The sequence below is a fragment of the Microcebus murinus genome, chromosome 6 (assembly GCF_040939455.1).
Source record: "Microcebus murinus isolate Inina chromosome 6, M.murinus_Inina_mat1.0, whole genome shotgun sequence".
In the NCBI taxonomy this organism is placed as follows: Eukaryota; Metazoa; Chordata; class Mammalia; order Primates; family Cheirogaleidae; genus Microcebus; species Microcebus murinus.
Window position 1 is genome coordinate 4,125,754 of NC_134109.1, and position 21,027 is coordinate 4,146,780.

The 21,027-nt window shown below is 43.7% G+C and overlaps 3 protein-coding genes and 1 non-coding gene across 9 annotated transcripts in view; 2 read left to right on the forward strand and 2 right to left on the reverse strand.

Moving 5' to 3' along the window:
- The window catches only part of ZNF839 (zinc finger protein 839), a 34,964-nt gene extending 34,182 nt beyond the window's left edge, over positions 1-782 (reverse strand). Inside the window, exon 1 of the mRNA XM_012746367.3 lies at positions 475-782. Coding sequence (XP_012601821.2) covers positions 475-762 — 288 coding nt within the window. The 5' untranslated portion in view covers positions 763-782. The remainder of the gene's footprint in view (positions 1-474) is intronic.
- Positions 1-21,027, forward strand: part of HSP90AA1 (heat shock protein 90 alpha family class A member 1) — a 216,904-nt gene that overhangs the window by 897 nt on the left and 194,980 nt on the right. The gene's annotated exons all lie outside the window — the stretch shown is intronic.
- TRNAI-AAU (transfer RNA isoleucine (anticodon AAU)) lies at positions 4,084-4,157 on the reverse strand. Its single transcript has one exon. It is a non-coding gene; the product is annotated as a tRNA-Ile (tRNA).
- MOK (MOK protein kinase) overlaps positions 15,564-21,027 on the forward strand; it is a 68,001-nt gene continuing 62,537 nt past the window's right edge. For all 6 annotated transcript variants that reach the window (XM_012746461.2, XM_076003706.1, XM_012746464.2 and 3 more), the window contains exon 1: positions 15,564-15,760. In XM_012746461.2, coding sequence (XP_012601915.1) covers positions 15,754-15,760 — 7 coding nt within the window. In that variant the 5' untranslated portion in view covers positions 15,564-15,753. The remainder of the gene's footprint in view (positions 15,761-21,027) is intronic.

The following is a 21,027-nucleotide window of genomic DNA, read 5'->3' on the forward strand; positions in this document are numbered from 1 at the left end:
CCTACAGAACCCTGCTCTAAAGCAGCCCTTGTCACTCCCAGAACCTGCCTTATGTTCATCCAGTGTGTTCCAGGCTGCACCTCCTGCACTTAACGTCGGAATCCGGGACAGGGAGAACGCTCCACAAAGGCTGAATGAGCCGACAGAGGCCTGTAGAAGAGCTAGGCAGCACGGAGGAGCCCGAGCAGGGCTGTGAAAGCAGAGAAGGCACGAGGGCGTCCCAGGCAGAGGGCCCAGCGTGAGCAAAGGCTCCTAGAGCGAGGCGCCGCGGAGGTGATGATACGCTGGGACGGTGACAGGTGGGGGCCGACTGCCGTCCCTAAGGAACTCAGCCTGGGGACGCCCTGAGGTTTTAATGCGGGCGGATGCCGGCCTCCCTGACCGAGCAGCTCCAAAGCCGACGACCTTGCCCCGCCGCGAGGTCTCAGCCCCTTCCAGGCCTCAGCTTCCCCCACGTCCCTCCCGGCGCCTCACCTGGGGCGGCAGCAGGCGCGGCGGGCGAGGGGGCTCGGCGTCCGGGCCCCGCTGCAGGGCAGCCTGCTGGGCCGCGTCCCGCAGCCGCCGCGCCGCGTCCTGCAGCACGAAAGGCAGCGGCTCGGCTGGCGGCTGCGCCTTCGTCACCTGCTCTAGGACCCGCCGCAGCTGCTCGGGGCCCAGTGGGGCCACGCGGGTGGCGCTGCTGCTCTTGCCGGGAGGAGCCAGGCCGCCACCGCCGCCGCCATCCTCGCTGCCGCCCTCAGCCTCCGGCTCCGCGTCCGCCATGGCGGCCGAGGCGGGGACTCGAACCCGGGTCGCCGAGCGACGGCGGCTGGAAAGTGCGTCACCTGGGAAAGGGGCGGGCTACGAGTGCCCCGCAGGCCAAGACACCTCGGCAGGCAACCGTACCTGGCCAAGACACCTCAGCAGGCAACTGTACCTGGCCGGGTGGGTCGGCGGTGGGGTCTGAGCGAGCCCCGCCCTTCGCCAAGTCCTGCATCGGCCCAGTAGACCGGCCTTACTTTCTTATCGCCTGTCATGGATGTATTTAACTTCCAGCTGTCACCTCCTCCAGGAGCTATCCCGGATCTCCCCAGCAGAGGTCTTTGGGATCCAGAACCCTTTGCCTAACACTTATCACACTATCCACATGTTCTCAAAGTCATTGTGCATCAGAATCACCTGAGGATACTTTCTGGATATACAGATTCCTGGGCCCCACCCCCAGACATTCTGATTTATAGATCCAAGAGGGTACCCAAAGTTCGCATTTTTAACAAGGGTGCTCCCCATCCCCCCAATTTTTTCCACGTCGACCCACCCCATGTCTACCCACCACCCAGACTAGGTGCACTTTGAGATATTAATATATTGCTCATTTGGTGCCCAGAACAGGTCCTGCCCCAGAATGCACGCTCAGGGAATGAATGATGGATGGATGAATATGAATGAATGAATGAACCCACCTTCTCTACATTTTAGTCCTATGCATCCAGCTTCAATGCCTCTTCTTCCTCAACCTAATCTCCTCTCTTTACTGTGGAGGCTCTGTGTGTCCTTCCCACCCTGACTTGTAGCTGTAGGTATGGACACATGTCTCAGCTTCTCTCCCTGGGAAAGGCAATAGGGCCATTGGTCAACAACACTTAGTAAGCACCTGTTAGGTGAGTCGCCATCGCTGCCCTGTGGAGTATACAATCTAGGTGGCAAGGAGGAAACTGGCATTTGCAGCACTGTATGATGAGTGCCACGATGCCAACAAGGGGAAGGCTGGAGGCCAGGCTGTTATCAGAGAAGGTTCTGGAAGACCTTCTGATCATTTTTTCCTCCAAAAGATCATCATTATCATTATCATCAGTACTTACAGTGCATTTGCCATGCATCTTGTTGTTGTTGTTTTTGAGACAGAATCTCATTGTTACCTGGGCTAGAGTGCAGTAGCGTCAGCCTAGCTCACAGCAATCTCAAACTCCTGGGCTCAAGGGATCCTCCTGCCTCAGCCTCCCGAGTAACTGGGACTACAGGCATGCGCCACCATGCCCGGCTAATTTTTTCTATATATATTTTTAGCTGTCCAGCTAATTTCTTTCTAAATATTTAGTAGACATTTGGGGGGCGGTCAGGATCTCACTCTTGCTCAGGCTGGTCTGGAACCCCTGATCTCAAACAATCTGTCCCCCTTGGCCTCCCAGTGTGCTAGGATTACAGACATGAGCCACAGAGCCCTGCCTCCTGTTGTGTTTTAATTCATTAGTAGATTCACTAAGGGTTGGCTGGTAGGGAGATCAGATTTGTGATATTTGTTTGAATTCTTTAATCATTTCCTTTTTGTTTTTTAACTTTTGAAAGACAGCCCTTCTCATCCTCCCGTCCTCAGATGTCAGAAAGGTCCTCTCTTTGAAACTTGGATGATTTTCTGAAGAAAAAAAGTCAATAAAAGAAAAAAGAAAGGTCCCCTCAGACTCTTAGGCCAAGAACTGCCCCTATCATCTAGAACATGGTACCCCATTGCACCATCTTTTTGACCCTGTTGGAAAGGAAAAACTTTTTCTCTACCCTCTTAGGTTACATTGCTTGGAGGACTTTGAATTAAATTTACAAAAGACAGATTAAAAGAAAAAAGACAAAATTAAAACATGTGTTTTTGTTAATGTACCTGAGAAAGCTTACACAAAAATGTGACTCCAGTAGGTGGATAGAATTTGGGATTTATGTACCATATTAATAGGGAAAGGGGAGGGGCAGAAGGACACTTTTGGGGGAAAAAAAGACTTTTAGGAGAGATGAATAGAAGGGAGATGGTCTTGTGACAACGTCTGTCTAGGTGTGGTGCCAACTTCTCCTCTTCAGTGAGTGATAAGAATCAATCTTTCCTAGTTGCTCCCCAGGAGGGGATTTATGACAATTTGAGTTCTTTTGAGTTCTTTTGGGAGGCTCTGCTCTTTAGCAGATAAGAGCAAATGCCTTCTGCTAAAACTAAATTTCATGCCACAGTGGCCTTATTCTGAACCTCTTCAAATTCAGGTAAGTATGTGCTAGGGCAGCGATCTGCACCAGCTCCTCCACGCTGTGCTCCTCCATCTCACAAGGTGCCTTGTACACACATACAGCAAGGTGTGACATTCGGCATGTGTGCAGGTGTCTATTTTAGGTGTCAGCAGTCCCAGCTTCTCCTTCTAACTTTGTTTGTAACAACAACAGTCTCATCAGCCGGCATTCATTGAGAGCTTATCAAGGGCTCAAACCTGTGAGGTCTGTGGACCTCGAGCTGCTAGTGATACTTATTTAGGTCAGAACTTAACACATACTTGAGGAAAGAACGAATACTATAGTAGAGGTTTCCTCTGCAGATTTTTTCCAAAAGAGCTGGAGCTCCTGCTGGATCCCCGATATAAAATAGCATTGGCCCTAGAAAAGTGGCTTTTGTTAAACTGGACGCACCAGACCGCGCCAGGACGTGAACCACGGGTGGGAAATTCACCCACCGCCCGGTGGCTGCAAAACGCAGCACCAAGAGGAAGGAAGGTGAAGGCAAAGATCGCCCTGAAAAGAAAAAAAAAGCAAGAGAAAACCCCAGATACTTCCTTCTACAACCAGAGCGCCTCGCTGAAGCATGGCAGTGGTTCATTCCCGGCGGGTCGCGGGCTCCGCGTGGGCCGGGGCGCGGGCCTCTGGCTGCCCGCCCGCCGCTGTCTTCCCGCCGGGCGCCGCGCGCACCGGGCTCTGCTCGCCAAGTCTGCGGAATGAACCGATTCCAGACCCGGACTCGCAACCCTAAGAACGCCGGGAACACCGGGGGCCGCGCGAGGGCCTCGGAACACTAGCTGGTGGCATCTGTGACATCTGTCTTCATCGGGCAGCCCCTCCAGGCAAGCCCGAGCCTCGAGGAACGTCGTGGGTGTGGGAGTGTGTCCTCGCGGACGCTCGGGGTGACCGGTGGCCGCCCGCATGCGCGCGGCTCTCCCCAGGCGGCTCCTGGGACGACTTCCGGGCCGAGAGTAAGCAAGATTCCGTGTCTCCCTGCTGTCTGCGCGCCGCTTAGAGTCCTTGAAAGGCATATTTTTCAAAAAAATGCTGGCAAAATGTATTTTTAAAAAGTTGCTCCTGTGGCCCGTACGGGGATCGAACCCGCGACCTTGGCGTTATTAGCACCACGCTCTAACCAACTGAGCTAACCGGCCATCCGCTGGTTGGCTTCCACTGGGCCACCTACAAGGTATCTAAGGCCACAATGGCCCGTGAGTGGAGAAGCGTTTCTTTGCTGGGTCCGCAAAGCTGCCTGCCTTCCGCTGGATTCCTCCTGCGACTATCGTCTTCCTCATGATCATCCCATTGCCCGGATGAAGAAACTGAGGCCCAGGGGGGCTTTAAGAAGAAAGGCGATGGTGTCCTGCAGCGAATTGAAGGCTTTTACAGGGAAAATGCAAATTGCACAAAGAAGGCTGAACTTGGGAGTAAAAAGGTTTCAAACATTCCAACTCAATGCAATTTTTATTATCTCGGAATCCTTGCAGCTTGTAGACTTCGTGTATCAAGAGCCTTTAGTTTGGTTATATAAGGCTCAGAAAATACAGAAAACCGGGCAAAGAAACAAAGAACCACCGAATTGCCTACTGCCCAACAAACAACGGCGGCTCGGGTCCTGGCTTCCTTCCTGCCATTTTTTCTCATTGTACAGGTGTATTTAAAAATGTATGTTTGGAACCCAGAGGCTTGTTTAGAAGAACATAATTTTTTTTATCTTGCTCTTTGTACTTAATATTCGATCATAAGCATATCCCTAAGTAATTGCAAATGTCATTTCATTATTTGTTTTTCTTTCTTGCAAGCACTTTCTCGTGTGAACAGAATATGTCATTTTAAGTGGTTCTTCCATGTTTCGTTCAGTGGATAAGTCACAGCTTTCTCTCCTTTCCCTCTCTCTCTCCTTTTTTTTAAACGTCTGGGAAAATGTTTTCATTTTGCTCTCTCTTTTAACTGAACACATGAATAAATCGCATGGTACAAGGCAGAAGGGCTGAAATAGCCACTGAGTGGAAAACGGACAGAACCCACCCCAAAGTGATAGGGTCTGTAGGCCAAAAAAAAAAAAAAGGAGGAAAAAAATGCTAGGAAGACAAAACTCGACCATGTGCACGCCCCAGCCTGTGTGTTCCTGGGGCCTATTGGTCTCTGAGAGGCCTGACCGTGGTGTGTTGCTGCGGCCTTTGCGGCTCCAGGAGCACAGGAAGGGAGCACCCAAAGGGAGCACCAGCTTTTTCACACTGTCTGCTCCTCTGCTGTCACTACTCTAATAAACTGCTTCAAGTGATGCATCATCAGGGTTCCCTGCGGCAAGCAGCAGACACCAAATCTAGCTGATCTTAACAGATTTTATTGAAAGAATGTCAGGCTGCTCACCCTACTGGAGGAATGCTAGGTGACCAGGTTTAGAAAAACTGTCAAGACCCAAATGCATTAAGCCTGGCAGTGCCCTGGCCCTGGGGAATCAGCTGTGAGTAAAAGAGATCTAATTCCTATGCTTGCAAAGCTCACAGTTTAGCAAAGAAGACAGATGTTAAAGTGAACAGGGAAGCTTAGGTGTTGTGCTGAGGGTACATCAGCGGTGCTAGGAGGCCGCGCAGGTTTCCTGAAGTCTGGGACACTTAACTGTGTGCAAAGAACAAGGATGAATGCGTGGAGGCCAAAGGGTGTAAAGCCTGCCCATGATGCAGGCATCCTGTCCATTTTGCTTACAGCTGAATGCCCAGAGTACACTGTCTGGCCTACTGCATGTTCAATAAACAGGAATCAACTTGGTGAATGAGTTAATTCAAAAGCCATCTTACATTTTAAGACAGTCAGATCAAGTTATTTCTCTGTTCAAACTCTCTCCTTCTGGCCCAGCCCTGATAGTCCTGCCAGATTTAGCAAATAAAGCTTCAGAGTCTGGCAAGGTGGCTCACACCTGTAATCCTACCACTTTGGGAGGCCAAGGCAGGAGGATCACTTGAGGCTAGGAGTTCAGACCAGCCTGGGCAACACAGGAAGACTTTGTCTCTACCAGGAGTTAAAAACAAATTAGCCAGGCATGGTGCCATGCACCTGTAGTCCCAGCTACTCTGGAGGCTGAGGCAGGAGGATCCCTTGAACCCAGGAATTCCAGGTTGTAGTGAGCTGTGATCGTGCCACTGCTCTCCAGCCTGGGCAGGGAGGTGGGGTAGGCCAGTAGGGGAGTAAAGGCGCGGGTGAGGCCTGCAGGGCAGTGCGGTGCCACCCACAAGGGTGCCAAGGTGGGCTCTGGGGCTGGCAGAGCAGTTTTCTCCTCCAGATTTCTTCCTCCACTTCTCACTCCATCTTACAGCTCTTCCTAGACAAGAAAATCCTAATTGTCATCCTTCAAATTAGGAAAACACTAATTTATACCTTATCAGAATTAAGTTAATGTGTGTGTGTGAAAAGGCTTTATGTGAGCAACTACCTTGGATTTTCTTTTATTTATTTCTTTAAATTTTTATTACATTCTTTTTCTTATTTTTATTTTTACCAGGTTATAAAGATGCATACCTTGGATTTTAAATAGTCCATTTTCTTTAAACTCAATTTATGAAATATATCATTCTGTTTATAAATTGGAACCTTTGATGTGACAATAAAGGCACACGATTAGTTTCCTAAGGTTGCCATAGTGAAGTATCCTAAAGTAGGTGACTGATACAACAGAAATTTATTGTCTTACAGTTGTGGAGGCTGGAAGTCTGAGATCAACGTGTCAACAGGGCTGGTTCCTTCTGAGGTTGTGAGCAGAATCTGTCCCAGGCCTCTGTCCTGGCCTCTGGTGATTTGTCAGCAACCCTGGAACTCCTGCGTTCAAGGGATCCTCCCAGCTCTGGCCTTCCTTGGCTGGTAGAAGCATCACCCTGTCTCTGCGTCCATTTTCACATGGCGTACCGTACTCTCTATGTGTCTGTGTCCAAATTTCCTCTTTTTATAAGGACACCAGTCATATTGGACTAAGGCCCACCCTAATGACCTCATTTTAACTTGATTATCCCTGTAAAGACCCTATTTCCAATTAAGGTCACGTTTTGAGGTACAGGGGGTGAGGACTTCATATCTTTTTAGAGGACACAATTGAACACAATGCATATGCTTTTATTTATTCTCTGATTAAAGCTTATAAAACAGATCATAACATTAAATTCTAAGCAACTAACCCATTTATAAGTTCAATTAAAATATACCTCATTAAATATTTATAAATTTAATATATCTGATTTTCTCAAGTTCTTCAAACATCCAATGAAGCTCTCTGATAGTTAAAATATTATATTTAGGAAAGTAAAACAAGAGCATAGTTTTAAAAGTTATATAACACTGAAAAATAGCATTCCTCTACTCTACCCCTTGCCAAATCCAACTTCCCAGAAACAACCACTATGAACTTTTTTTTGTTGTTTTTTTTTTTGAGACAGAATCTCGCTCTGTTGCCCAGGCTAGAGTGAGTGCCATGGCATCAGCCTAGCTCACAGCAACCTCAATCTCCTGGGCTCAAGTGATCCTCCTGCCTCAGCCTCCGGAGTAGCTGGGACTACAGGCATGCGCCACCATGCTCGGCTAATTTTTTCTCTATATATTAGTTGGTCAATTAATTTCTTTCTATTTTTTGTAGAGACGGGGTCTCGCTCTTGCTCAGGGTGGTTTCGAACTCCTGACCTTGAGCAATCCGCCCACCTTGGCCTTCCAGACTGATAGTATTACAGGCGTGAGCCACCGCGCCCACCCTCCCACCACTATGAACTTTTAAAGCAACTTCTTTTTTTTTTACTATCATAAATTTATTAATATGATTATACTGCTATTTCTTTTTTTTTTTTTCAATTTTAAACATTATTGACTTCATTCTATGCCAATGAGGACATAGTTCTTTTTTTTTTCCCTTTGGTTGTTTTTGCGACAAAGTCTTGCTTAGTTGCCTAGGCTAGAGTGCCATGGCATAATCCTAGCTCACAGCAACCTCCTCCCCAAACCCCTGGGCTCAAGCGATCCTCCTGCCTCAGCATCCCGAGTGGCTGGGACTACAGGCATGCGCCACCACGCCCAGCTAATTTTTTCTAATTTTAGTTGCCCAGCAAATTTCTTTCTTTCTTTCTTTTTTTTTTTTTTTTTTAAGGCAGAGTCTCACTTTGTGCCCAGGCTAGAGTGAGTGCCGTGGCGTCAGCCTAGCTCACAGCAACCTCAATCTCCAGGGCTCAGCGATCCTCCTGCCTCAGCCTCCCGAGTAGCTGGGACTACAGGCATGTGCCACCATGCCCGGCTAATTTTTTGTATATATATTTTTAGTTGGTCAATTAATTTATTTCTATTTTTGGTAAAAACGGGGTCTTGCTCAGGCTGGTTTCGAACTCCTGACCTTAAGCAATCCTCCCACCTCAGCCTCCCAAAGTGCTAGGATTACAGGCGTGAGCCACCACGCCTGGCCTTCTTTCTATTTTTAGTAGAGATGGAGGGCGGTCTCACTCTTGCTGAAGCTGGTCTCGAACTTCTTACCTCAAGCCATCCTCTCACCTCAGCCTCCCAGAGGGCTAGGATTACAGGTGTGAGCCACCATGCCCAGCCTAAATGAGGACATAGTTCTTTTGCTGACATTTCCTCAACACACATTTCCCATCTCCCATTATCCCAAAATAATAATATCATCAATTTTTAGTTAAATCAATATTCAGTGTTTATATTGTTATGGCTATGTAAACATCGTTTTGACCTGAGCCACATAGTATACCATAATTACATCCCTCTGTATTTGGTCTTTCTTTCTTTCTTTCTTTCTTTCTTTCTTTCTTTCTTTCTTTCTTTCTTTCTTTCTTTCTTTCTTTCTTTCTTTCTTTCTTTTCTTTTTTGAGATAGGGTTTCACTCTGTTGCCTAGGCTAGAGCACAGTGGTGCAATCATAGCTCACTGCAGCTTCCAACTCCTGGGCTCAGGCAATCCTCCCACCTCAGCCTCCCAAAGTGCTGGGATTACAGACATGAGTCACTGTGTCCCGTGTGCAATGCTTCTTGATTAGCCAACAAATATTAACATTAGCCTACTCTGTGCCAGACCCTAGGTTAGACTTTAGGCAAAAATCAGCAAGCATTTGTATAGCGCATCACAGATATCTCATTTGATCTTGACTATGATCCTTTGTGTGGCTATTTTCATCCCCACTTTACAGAAACAAAAAAACAATGGTACTGTAACTTGGGTGGGGTCACCTGGTGTGAGTCTCTCCCCTGCCACTATAAGAGCTGAATTTTAATTTTTTCTACTGTTTTTAAGGAAATCTTTTCTTACACTTTAAAAAAATCTAAACATATTGCTATGAGTGCCTTTTTCTCAGAGACCTGCACAGATTCCTTCCTGGACTGAATTTTACCTATTTTTGCATCCACACTAGACCATGATCTCATTTTTAGTGCTTGGTTTAACTACCATCCTTCATGTTAATTTCAATGACTAATGTTCCTGCTCCTCCTTAGTTCATATCCCTGTTCAAACTTAGTTTGCTCTGAGATATGCTTATTATTTTCTAAAATGAATCTAATTTCTATTATCTTTAGGTAGATTTGCATTTTACCCACCTTACCAGTGTTAACATGTTTGAAATGTCTATACCCTAATTTTTCTAATTTCTGCCTGTTTCCTGGTTTGAATATTAATTAAGATGCTCAGCAGAAGGAAACAGGTTGTCTGCTAAATATAGCCTCATGGCTGAATCCCTTGACATTGGAAAACAGGGAAAAACTAATGCTAAGATATGGGATGAACTGTCTGCGGAACAGTTTTAGAAGGAGTCAAAAAGCTCAAGTGGCTATAATTAGGTAGTGTTCATGCAGAGTTTTAAAAGCAGAGCTCTAAGATGCAGCGTGGTTCCATTTCACAAGCATCTCTTGAGCATGTAATATATGCTAAGCTGCTGCCCCTGTGCATGCTGGGCAGGCCAGGGGCTCAGGGTGAAGGTTCTCCCTGGAGTAGGAGCTCACAGCCTGTTATTTCCTACTTGACTGTCCATTTAGGGCTTGAGTGGTCCAGCTAAGCATGTGATGAGACCACACAGCTGAAATCTAAGAGGGTTGACCCCTCTGCTGATGTTCAAGTGTGTTTATCACAGGGAGAGAAGCTTCCTAGCAATCATTCTTTCTTTTTGAAGCAGCATTTCCTATTTAATTTATAATTCAAGGAAGAATATGGAATTATCTAGACCAGTGTTTCTCAAAATGTGGTGACTGGTGCCACAGCAGCAGCACCTGGAATCTTGCTAGTGATGCAAATTCTTGACCTCCATCCAGACTTACTGATTCAGAAACATGAGGAGTGGAGATCCTTGATCTTCCATCCTGGAGGCTGTCCCCCCTACCCCACCTCCAAGTATGATTGGAACCACAGGGGTAGGTGGGGCTTAAGTCCAGCAGTCCCTGCTCAGCTGCTAAATGCATTCACCTGTTCACCTATTTCATACATTCTGCCCTGTAGGGGCGATGAAAGACAAGTGAGGGCTCAAGGAGCTTAGAACCTACCTGGGTAGAAAAAAACTAATGTGCAAAAGACAGGGACAGAAAGATAAATGTGACATAGGGCAAGTCCCCAAATAAGGGGAAGGACCATAACAAGAGAAGAAGAGACAGATTGAATCTCAGTGGTCTGGAGCGATTAGATGTGGCTTCTCCGAGGCGGGAAAGATGGTACCACCAACAATAATATACCATTCACTTCTGAAATGTACCTTAAAGAAAAAAAAAAAAATAAAAAAAAAAAAAAAATAATAATATACCAGCGATAATCACCCCTTATTTTTTCTTTTTCTTTTTTTTTTTTTGAGACAGAGTCTCGCTTTAATGCCCAGGCTAGAGTGAGTGCCGTGGCGTCAGCCTAGCTCACAGCAACCTCAAACTCCTGGGCTCAAGCAATCCTGCTGCCTCAGCCTCCTGAGTAGCTGGGACTACAGGCATGCGCCACCATGCCCAGCTAATTTTTTCTATATATATTAGTTGGCCAATTAATTTCTTTCTATTTATAGTAGAGACGGGGTCTCGCTCTTGCTCAGGCTGGTTTCGAACTCCTGACCTCGAGCGATCCGCCCGCCTCGGCCTCCCAGAGTAATAGGATTACAGGCGTGAGCCACCGCACCTGGCCTTTTTCAATTTTTTTTTTTTTTTATCCAGGAAAAGGCAGTGAGATTCAATTTTTTATTGAGATAAAATTCACATAGCATAAAATGTACTGTTCTAACCACTTAACACATGCAATCCAGTGGTTTTTAGTACACTCACAAAGCTGTGCAACCACCACCTCCGTATAATTCTAGAACATTGTCATCATCCCCCAAGGAAACTCCAGACCTGTTTGCAGTCATTTCCCATTTCCCCATTGTCTCAGCCCTTGGAAATCACTAATCTACTTTCTCTATATATAGATTTGCCTACTCTGGACATTTCTGATAAATGGATTCATACAATATGTGGTCTTTTGTATCTGGCCTCTTTCACTTAGCATAAAGTTTTTGGGACTCCTTAATGGGTATGGGGTTTCATTTTGGGATGATGAAAATATTTTGGAACTAGATAGAAATGATGTTTGAACAACATTATGAATGTACTAAATGCCACTCTCTTAAATGGTTAATTTTATGTTATGTGAGAGTTGCCTCAATTTTTTTTTTTTTTAAGAGACACATTGCTATGTGGGTTGCCCAGACTGAAGTGCAGTGACTATTCACAGGCACGATTGTAGCACACTGCAGCCTCGAACTCTGGGGCTCAAGTGATCCTCCTGTCTCAGCCTCCCAAGCAGCTGAGACTATAGCCCCATGCCACTATGCCTGGCAATTTTTTTTTAAAGAAGTGAAAAATGTCAAAGTATACCCCCTTTGACTCAGCAGTTCGACTTTAGGAACTTTGGCTAAGGGTACATGTAAGCATATATGAAATGGTGTATTTACAGCATTGGTCACTGCAGCAATGTTTGAAAGATCAATTACAGACATCCTAGATGTCTATCAGTAAGAGACAGGTTAGAAAAGGGAGCTACAGCTGGGCATGGTGGCTCATGCCTATAATCCTAGCACTTGGGGAGGTCAAGGATGGGAGGATCAATTGAGCCAAGGAGTTCAAGGCTGCATTAAGTTATGGTTGTGCCACTGCACCCCAGTCTGGATGACAGGGGAACCTGTCTCTAAAAAGAAGGGGTGGGGAGCTACAAGAATAAGTTATCTCTTATAACATAGGTTGACTAGAGGGAGGGGATTTTCAGTGTTTTCTGTTTTTATTATTGTTGAATCTTGAATTATGTGAATGTATCATTTTAAAATGATATGAAAAACATTATTTGAGGAGGAGGAAATAACCTTCTAAATAAAAAACATTGTGGGCACAAAGGTGTGAGAGGAAGGGAAGGCAGGAGGATGGTAGGCAAACAGTTAAGGCCTATCCGGATTCATCTCATAAATGACAGGCACTTGAGGGGACTTGGCTTTACACACCTTGGGACCCAGAGACAGTAGGTCTGGGACTGGGTGAAACAGTGGGAGGTTAGCTTGGGAAGCATTAAGAGTTCCTTTGTAGGGAAGAGGCCTTTGCAGGGCTTAGGGAAGAGAAAGCTTCCAGCCAGAGGTGGAAAGGTAAGTTTTCCGTATACGGTTCCTTGAATTGTATCTCTTTTGCACTTTGATTTATAAGAGGTCTTTTATATATTAAGGAAGTTTGCCCTTAGTAGCATATATTACAGTTTTCCACTTTTTATTTGTTCTTTGACATTTTTCTAGTGTCAAAAAGACAAAATCACAACAAATTTAGTTATAGAGTAAATTGGCATTTATTAGTGATTTGTCACAAATGGATGCAGCCTCCATTATACAAAATAGAATGAGAGCTCCCATTGGGCAGTGACAGAACAGTGGGGTTTGTCAGATAGGAACCTAAGAAAAAAAGTTAATTGCTTAATGTCAGGTTACACCCCGTTACCTTTCTTAGTAAGGGTACAAGCAGAAGGGACCTTTCTATTACAATGACTCTTGAATATACAGGAACCTCCTGCTTTCAGGAAAAACTGTTCTGTTTTGGGATCTATCCACATCCTTAAAGTTTCATTGTGATTATGTGGCATTTAGCATGAGTGATTCCATTTTGGTTTGGTCTGGTCTGGGACCTAGCACAGGAGCTCAGTCCAAAACAATGGCCTGCCATAATTTTTGTTTAATACTAGTATTTTTTTTAACCAGAAAGAAATTTAAAATTTCATGTTGTTATGTTTCAATCTATTCCTGAATGGCTTCTTTATCTTACCAGATAATATCCAGTGTCCATGCAAGTGTGAAAAGGGAATTTATATATAGACCTCTATGTGTATTGGTACAGTGTTGTTGAAGAGTGATTTAATAGCAACCTACATTTAAATTGTAGATGCCTTTTAACCTATTGACTCCTACAGAAACAGTCACATTCATGTTTATTTATTTTTTATTTTTTATTTTTTTTTTTTATTTTTTTTATTTTTTTTTTTGAAACAGAGTCTCACTTTGTTGTCCAGGCTAGAGTGAGTGCCGTGGCGTCAGCCTAGCTCACAGCAACCTCAAACTCCTGGGCTCGAGTGATCCTTCTGCCTCAGCCTCCCGAGTAGCTGGGACTACAGGCATGCGCCACTATGCCCGGCTAATTTTTTTTTTTTTATATATATATCAGTTGGCCAATTAATTTCTTTCTGTTTATAGTAGAGACGGGGTCTCGCTCTTGCTCAGGCTGGTTTCGAACTCCTGACCTTGAGCAATCCGCCCGCCTCGGCCTCCCAAGAGCTAGGATTACAGGCGTGAGCCACAGCGCCCGGCCACATTCATGTTTAAAGATATGCACAAGGGCCAGCTGAGGTGGCTCACTGCCTGTAATCCTAGCACTCTGGGAGGCCGAGGCAGGCGGATTGCTCCAGGTCAGGAGTTCGAAACCAGCCTGAACAAGAGCGAGACCCCATCTCTACTATAAATAGAAACAAATTAATTGACCAACTAATATATATAGAAAAAATTAGCCGAGCATGGTGAAGCATGCCTGTCGTCCCAGCTACTTGGGAGGCTGAGGCAGGAGGATTGCTTGAGCCCAGGAGATTGAGGTTGCTGTTAGGCTGACGCCACTGCACTCACTCTAGCCTGAGCAACAAAGGGAGACTCTGTCTCAAAAATAAATAAATAAATAAAGATATGCACAAGGATATTTTTCGAAGTATTGTTTATAATAGTAAAAAATTAGGAAGCATCTATAGGGAAATGGTTACAAAATGAGGCTATTCTGCAGCAATCAGCCTTGCTCAAACAAAAAGAGTATAAGGCCAGGCGCAGTGGGTCACGCCTGTAATCCCAGCACTCTGGAAGGCTGAGGCAGGAGGATTGCTCGAGGTCAGGAGTTCGAAACCAGCCTGAGCGAGACCCTGGCTCTACCAAAATTAGAAAGAAATTAATTGACCAACTAAAAATATATAGAGAAAAAATTAGCCAGGCATGGTGGCGCATGCCTGTAGTCGCTGAGCCCAGGAGATTGAGGTTGCTGTGAGCCAGGCTGATGCCACGGCACTCACTCTAGCCTGGGCAAGAAAGTGAGACTCTGTCTCAAAAAAAAAAAAGTATATACCATACCATGTAATATCATACAGCACTTAAAAAGCATAGAGTAGTTTTCCCCAGGTGCAGTGGAGAGGGTAGGGAGGATCACTTGTGTCCAGGAGTTCCAGTCCAGCCTGGGCAACACAGTAAGACCCTGTCTTTCTTTTCTTTTTTTAAAGCATAGAGTAGCTCTATATGTGCTAATACTAAAGGATGACTATGTATAGTAAGTGAAAAAACACAAATTATTGAAGAATATCTGTAATTTTCAATTATGGGAAAATCTGAAATTCTGAAAAGATGCCACCCAATTATTTCCAGTCTCTTTTTCTGGAGAGGAAAGGGAATGAGATGGAAGGAAAAATTTTTGAAGGGATTATTTCAAACTTTACACTATAGTTTCCTTTTCGTTTTCTTTCTTCCTTTTTTTAAATAAACACATTTTGCTTCTTTAATTTCAAAAAAGAAAAAGAAGACTCTGGTTTCACTTCAGATTGTATAAATCCACTAGAATGTAAGTTTCAAGAAGTCAGATACCTCGTCTACACTGTTCTCCTTTATATCCTCAATGCCTGCAACAATGCCTAGTGCAAAATAAATGCTTGTTGAATTAAAAAGGAAAACTTACAAATTTACTGGGCAATCGCTATGAAGCAGACGCTAAACTGTAGGATGAGATTGCAAAGAACAGGTATCAGTTGACAATGCAGCCTTAAAGCTCTCGTGCTCAGTTAAAGCTCGAGACAACCTTCTGCGCTTTGGGTTGCAAATCGCTAAGTTCTCAGGACAGACAGCCGGGCTAACGAAGCCCATTAGCGAAGGCGGGGAATTGAGGTTCAGTACTTAAATTTAAAGCAGCGAGTGAGGTTGCTTAGCAACCCGGTAGAGGAGACCGGCTGCACTGCGCATGCGTACAAGAACGGGTTGTGTGTTTGTTTGTTTTTTGCGCACGCGCGGGAGACGGCCTCCGGGCGTTCAGGGCCTGACGGTTGCTAGGGTGACAGAGACACAACATGGCGGCTGGATCCTAACGCTCTCCGTCCAGGGACCATCGCGGAGGTCCTAGTGCAGGACCCCGCCTCAGGGAAGTGGAAGACAGGGGGGCCATCCTTCCTGCCTCTTTCTTTTCCTTCCAGTGTCGGCAAGGGGTTGTCGCCGGCTTCCGCATCCAGGATGAAGAGTGAGTGGGCCAGGGAGGGGCGGAGACGAGAGAGAGTGGCGGGGGTCTGGAGGTTGGGGGGCCCTGAGGCGGCTGTGCGGCCCGAGCGGCGGGGCGGGCGGGCGGCTGCTTGGCAGGCCGGGGCGAGGCGCTGCGTGTGGGCCCCCAAACCTCTTTGGCTGTGAGAAGCCGGCACCCCCGTGGGGAGCTCAAGGGGTTCGGAGTGGTCTGGGAACTTTGGGGTCTCAGAGCGCCGACTCGAGTTCCCTAGTCCCGCCTAGCCCTGTTTTGGTTTTGGTACATGGTTGTTATGTTGGAGTTTGGAGTTGAGTGTGATTTTTTCTTTTTTTTCTTTAAATGGTGGATTGAACCTGACGTTCTTTTCTTGAACGTTCGGCAGTAGGGTAATGAACGCTTGTACTGTAGCTCTCTGCCTCGGTTTAGTGTCCAATTGAGAGCAAAGCTGGGCTGTGTATTTTATTTTTTGGATCAAGCAGTAGTGTTTTTATAGGGACTACTTTTATAGAAACTTTGAAGCAACGTTTTGGTGCCATTAAAAGCTGTTAATTAGAAGCTGGGAAATGTAGCGAGTAAAAAAATTTACCTGTGGCTGGATTTGTGGATTATTGACAATCATAAATCATAGTGCCACCAACTAGATTTTTTTTTTATTATTACATTACTGAGCAGATATAATTATCGGTTGTGGTTGTGAGCCTGAAGTGCGGAAAAATTCTGACCTCCCTTGCTGTGAAAAGATTAAATTGTGTGAGGAGTAGTTATAATGTTAAATTTGCATTGTGTCTTAATTGTCATTTGGTAATTAGCATATACTATAAATTGCATAACAGATATTTAAAATAATTCATTTTTATTTTCTTTTGTTGGATGTTGTTTACATGTTTATCTTTTTCATTAATTCGCTGCAAAGCGAGCGTAGTTAGAATACACGGTCTACAAAAGGCTTACAATTTTACTTGCAGTGTAGACTTAGTACAATACAGTACAACTTAGTACAATACTGTACATATTTTGTACTATATTCATTTTTTCCTCCCATCTGGTTTATTTTGAAAATTTTCAAATGTACAGGAAAGTTATAAAAATAGTATATTGAAAATTTATAAATCCTTCACCTAGATGCACCATTTTGCCTTATTTTGTGTGCTCACTTTTGCTCTGATGTTTTTTCTCTCTCTAATTTATACATTAATTTTCATAGAACCTTTTGAGAGTTAGTAATAGACGTCATGACACTTCATCACTAGTAATTCAGCAAGTATCTGCTAGGAACAAGGACATTCTCCTATATAATCACAATACAAATAACGTATTTAGGAAATTTAATGTTGATACAATAGTTATCTAATATACAGTTTATATTTCAGTCTTTCCATTTATCCTGATAATGTCTGTTATAAGTGCTTTTATTTTTTCCAGGATCCCATCACGAATCACAAATCACATTTTTTTGTCATATCTCTTTGGTTTTCTTTAATCTGGTATGGTGCCCCTGCTTTTTGTGTCTTTTATAACCATTACATTTTAAAGAATGCTCAGGTGTTTGCAGAATGCCTCTCAGTTTGGATTTGTTTGATTGTTTCATCATGATTAGCTTTGGCTTAAATATTTTTATCAGGAATATGTGAGAGGTGATGTTGTGTCTTTGTCAGGGTGTCCTTTCCCTAGTGCTCATTGTGATTTTGGTGATATCAGATTTGATTGTTTGATCATTTCGTAGTCGCGCTCTGTCACTTAGGCTTGAGTGCAGTGGCACAGTATAACTCACGGCATCCTCAAACTTTTGGGCTCAAGAGATTCTCCTGCCTCAGCCTCCAGAGTAGCTGGGACTACAGGTGCATCTCACCATATCCAGCTATTGTTTTTCATTTTTTAGTGACAAGGTCTTGTTATGTGAGGCAACCATTATTACCAGTGTCCTATGTCTGTTTGTCTGTCTCTCTCTATATATATATAAAAATGTGTATGTATATATAAATGTGTTCCTGTCCCTCCCTGTTTAAAAGGTTAAAGTTATATATACATATATAGAAGCATATATATGTATATATACAATTGTAATTTATGATTTGTATCTTTTAAACTTTTGTATTTTTAAAATATATTAGGTATTATTTGATATGTTCTTTACATAGTCATTTTGATAGTTTTTTGGAGACAGGTCTTGCTCTGTCATCCTGGCTAGAGTGCAGTGGTGTCATCATAGCTCACTGCAACCTCAAACTCCTGGGCTTACTCGATCCTCCTGCCTCAGCCTCCCAAGTAGCTGGGACTACAGGCTTGCCCCACCACGCCTGGCTAATTTTTCTATTTTGCAGAGACAAGGTCTTGCTCTTGCTCAGAGCTGATCTCAAACTCCTGAGCTAAGCGATCCTCCTGCCTCGGCCTCTCAGAGTGCTAGGATTACAGGTGTGAGCCACTGTGCCCAGCCAGTAGTGACATCTTTATTCTCCCTTTCTTTCTTCGACCTTAAGATCCAGACTAAGAATTAGTGTAACCTTTTATCCCCGTTTTAAGTCCTGATCATTAATTAAATGATTTACAAATAGTTAACAGGAATAACAAATATTCCTGAATAGGACATCACAGAGATAGAGTCATGGAAGTAGAATGAACAGGAAAAGTGAGTAATGGTGAAATTGGATCCATAGCTTGGGGTCAGAGTGGGGCTGGGAATGCTAGCTAAATTATCATGGGAGTCTTTATTTTAGGATTTTCTAGATATATTTTCTTATTTGCTTTCTAGGCAATGCCTACATGTTTAGGGATGTATTGTCATTCTGTAGAGTGTCCCTGGCCTCCTTTTTATTTTGCATCATTTGCAATAGTAGGGAGCAAGGAGTAACACAGTGTAGTTGTTAAGAGCATGGGCCTGGGAGCCAGGCAGACATGATGGCAGCTTCAGGTAAGTTACTGAACTTTTTTCCTTATACTAGTTTTCTTCGTTGTTCCAGTTATCTATTATTGCTTCATAATAAATAACTGGAATTTAGTAACTTAAAATAACAACAATCAATCTCTTTCATGGTTCTTTGGGTTGCCCAGACTCAACTAGGCTGGTCTTACTTGGAGCTTCTCATGAATTTACAGTTCAGTAGGTAACTAGAGCTACAGTAATCCTAAAAGTTTCTGCATTCACATGTCTGGCAGTTGCTGCTGTTCACTGATACCTCAGCTTGGGCTGTCAGCTGGAACACTACATGAAGTCTCTCAGTGTGGTTTGGGTTTCCTCACAACATGGCAGTTGGGTTCTGAAAGTGAGCATCCCAAGAGTATGAGGTAGAAGCTATTAATATTACCTTTTCTGACTTAGCCACAGAAGTGGCATAGTGTCACTTCTGTAGTCTTCCAAATTCAAGGGAAGGGAAATAGATCCCACTTTTTTTGTTATTCAGAGATTGGGTCTCGCTTTGTCACCCAGGCATGAGTGCAGTGGCACAATCATAGCTCACTGCAGCCTCAAACTCCTGGGCTCAAGTGATCTTCCTGTCTCAGTCTCCTGAGTAACTGGGACTACAGGCACACAGATCCCACCTCTTACTGGAGCCTGTGGGATGGCATATTTAGAAGTTGCTGTCTTTGGAAAATAAAATCTTCCATACTCATCTTTAAAAAGGGATAATAATACCTATCTTATAGGATTGTTTCAAAGGTTAAATGAGATAATCTATGTAAAGCTCATAGCATAGTGTCTGTTACATGGTAAACTGTGAATTTATTATTATTTGCTTTCCCAGTGGGTGGAAGGCAGGGATATAAAAAGGGAAAGAATGAACACCCTTGGTCAGATCCTTACTTTGAAAAGTTTTGCCTTTAATCTAATTGGAGAACCAATTTTTTTCCTATTTGAGCTTTTTAATGTATTATTCAAAATATACCTATAAAAAGAGAAAACATTACATATTCTGAAGGTGGTAACAGTTTGCTGTTATATCACAGAGAGAATTAAAACAATTATCTGTTGCAGTTGGAGTGAGGTTTAAGGTTTGTCTTTCTTTCTTTTTTTTTTTTTTTTTGATTTATGCAAGGTCACTTCAGGTTTGTCTTTCTTAAAGTCAGTGTTTTCATAGAATCAAGGTTGCACAGTACCTCAAATCCTTTTTCATTCTCTCCTTCTTAGTGTGCCTGTCGCCTTCTGTTTTTATAAATAGATGCATCAATTAGCAACTTTTTCTCTAGAAATTAAAACAAAATGAAGTAAAAGTAATACTGGCTTTGTGATAAATTCAAGTAGTAGAAGGTTTTAAGTTAGTCTCAGGACCCTTGCCTACTTGGCACAGTTAATCCTGGTTAACATTTTCTTAGATGTATATCCATAAATTTTCTATGCATATTTTCTGTGTGTGTGTGTGTGTATGTGTGTGTATGTGTGTGTGTGTGGAGAGAGAGAGAGAGAGAGATATTAAGTATACAATGTCCGATTTCCTTAAGTACTAAGTTTGACAGTTGATATCTCTGACATTTCACTTTGACACTTCTTGTTTTATATTTATTGAGAAGGTACATCTCAGTCTTTCAAACACATATTTTGGCTTATGATTATCTTTGACATTTTTTTAGAGCGATGTGAAACCATGGATAAGGAAAAAATTCATGTTATTTTCAAATATGAGTTCTGTAGTGGAACTAATGCAGCACAGATAGCTTGAATGAAATATCAATGAAGTGTTTGGGAAGGATGTGGCTAATGAACACACAGTATGTTGATGGTTTCAGAAGTTCTGTTCTAGTGATTTTAATCTAAAAAATGAGCCACGTGGGCAACCTGATACCAAGGTGGATAAAGATGAGCTGAAAGCTGTAGTGGAAGCAAATCCATCTCAACCTACAGGTGAATTAGCAGCAAGGTTTGATGTTATTATTCCAACAAAATTGGACCATTTGAAACAGATTGGCAAGGTAGAGAAGGTGGATAGATGGGTTCCGCATGAATTAAATGAGTGTCGGCAGAGAAATTTTCTCGAAGTTTCCCTTTCTTTACTGTCATGACATAAAGCGAACCATTTCTACACTGTATTGTTATCTGTGATGAAAATGGATTCTTTTTGACAATGACAAGCATTTTCAGTGGTTAGATAAAGATGAAGTATTAAAACACAGTCCAATACCGACTATTCATCAAAAAAAGCTAATGGTGTCTGTCTTGTGGTCCAGCGCTGGGATTATCCACTACAGCTTCATGAAACCTGGTCAATCAATTACAGTGGATGTGTACTACAACCAATTGGATGAAATGATGAGGATGGTTGCGATTAAGCAACTGAAAT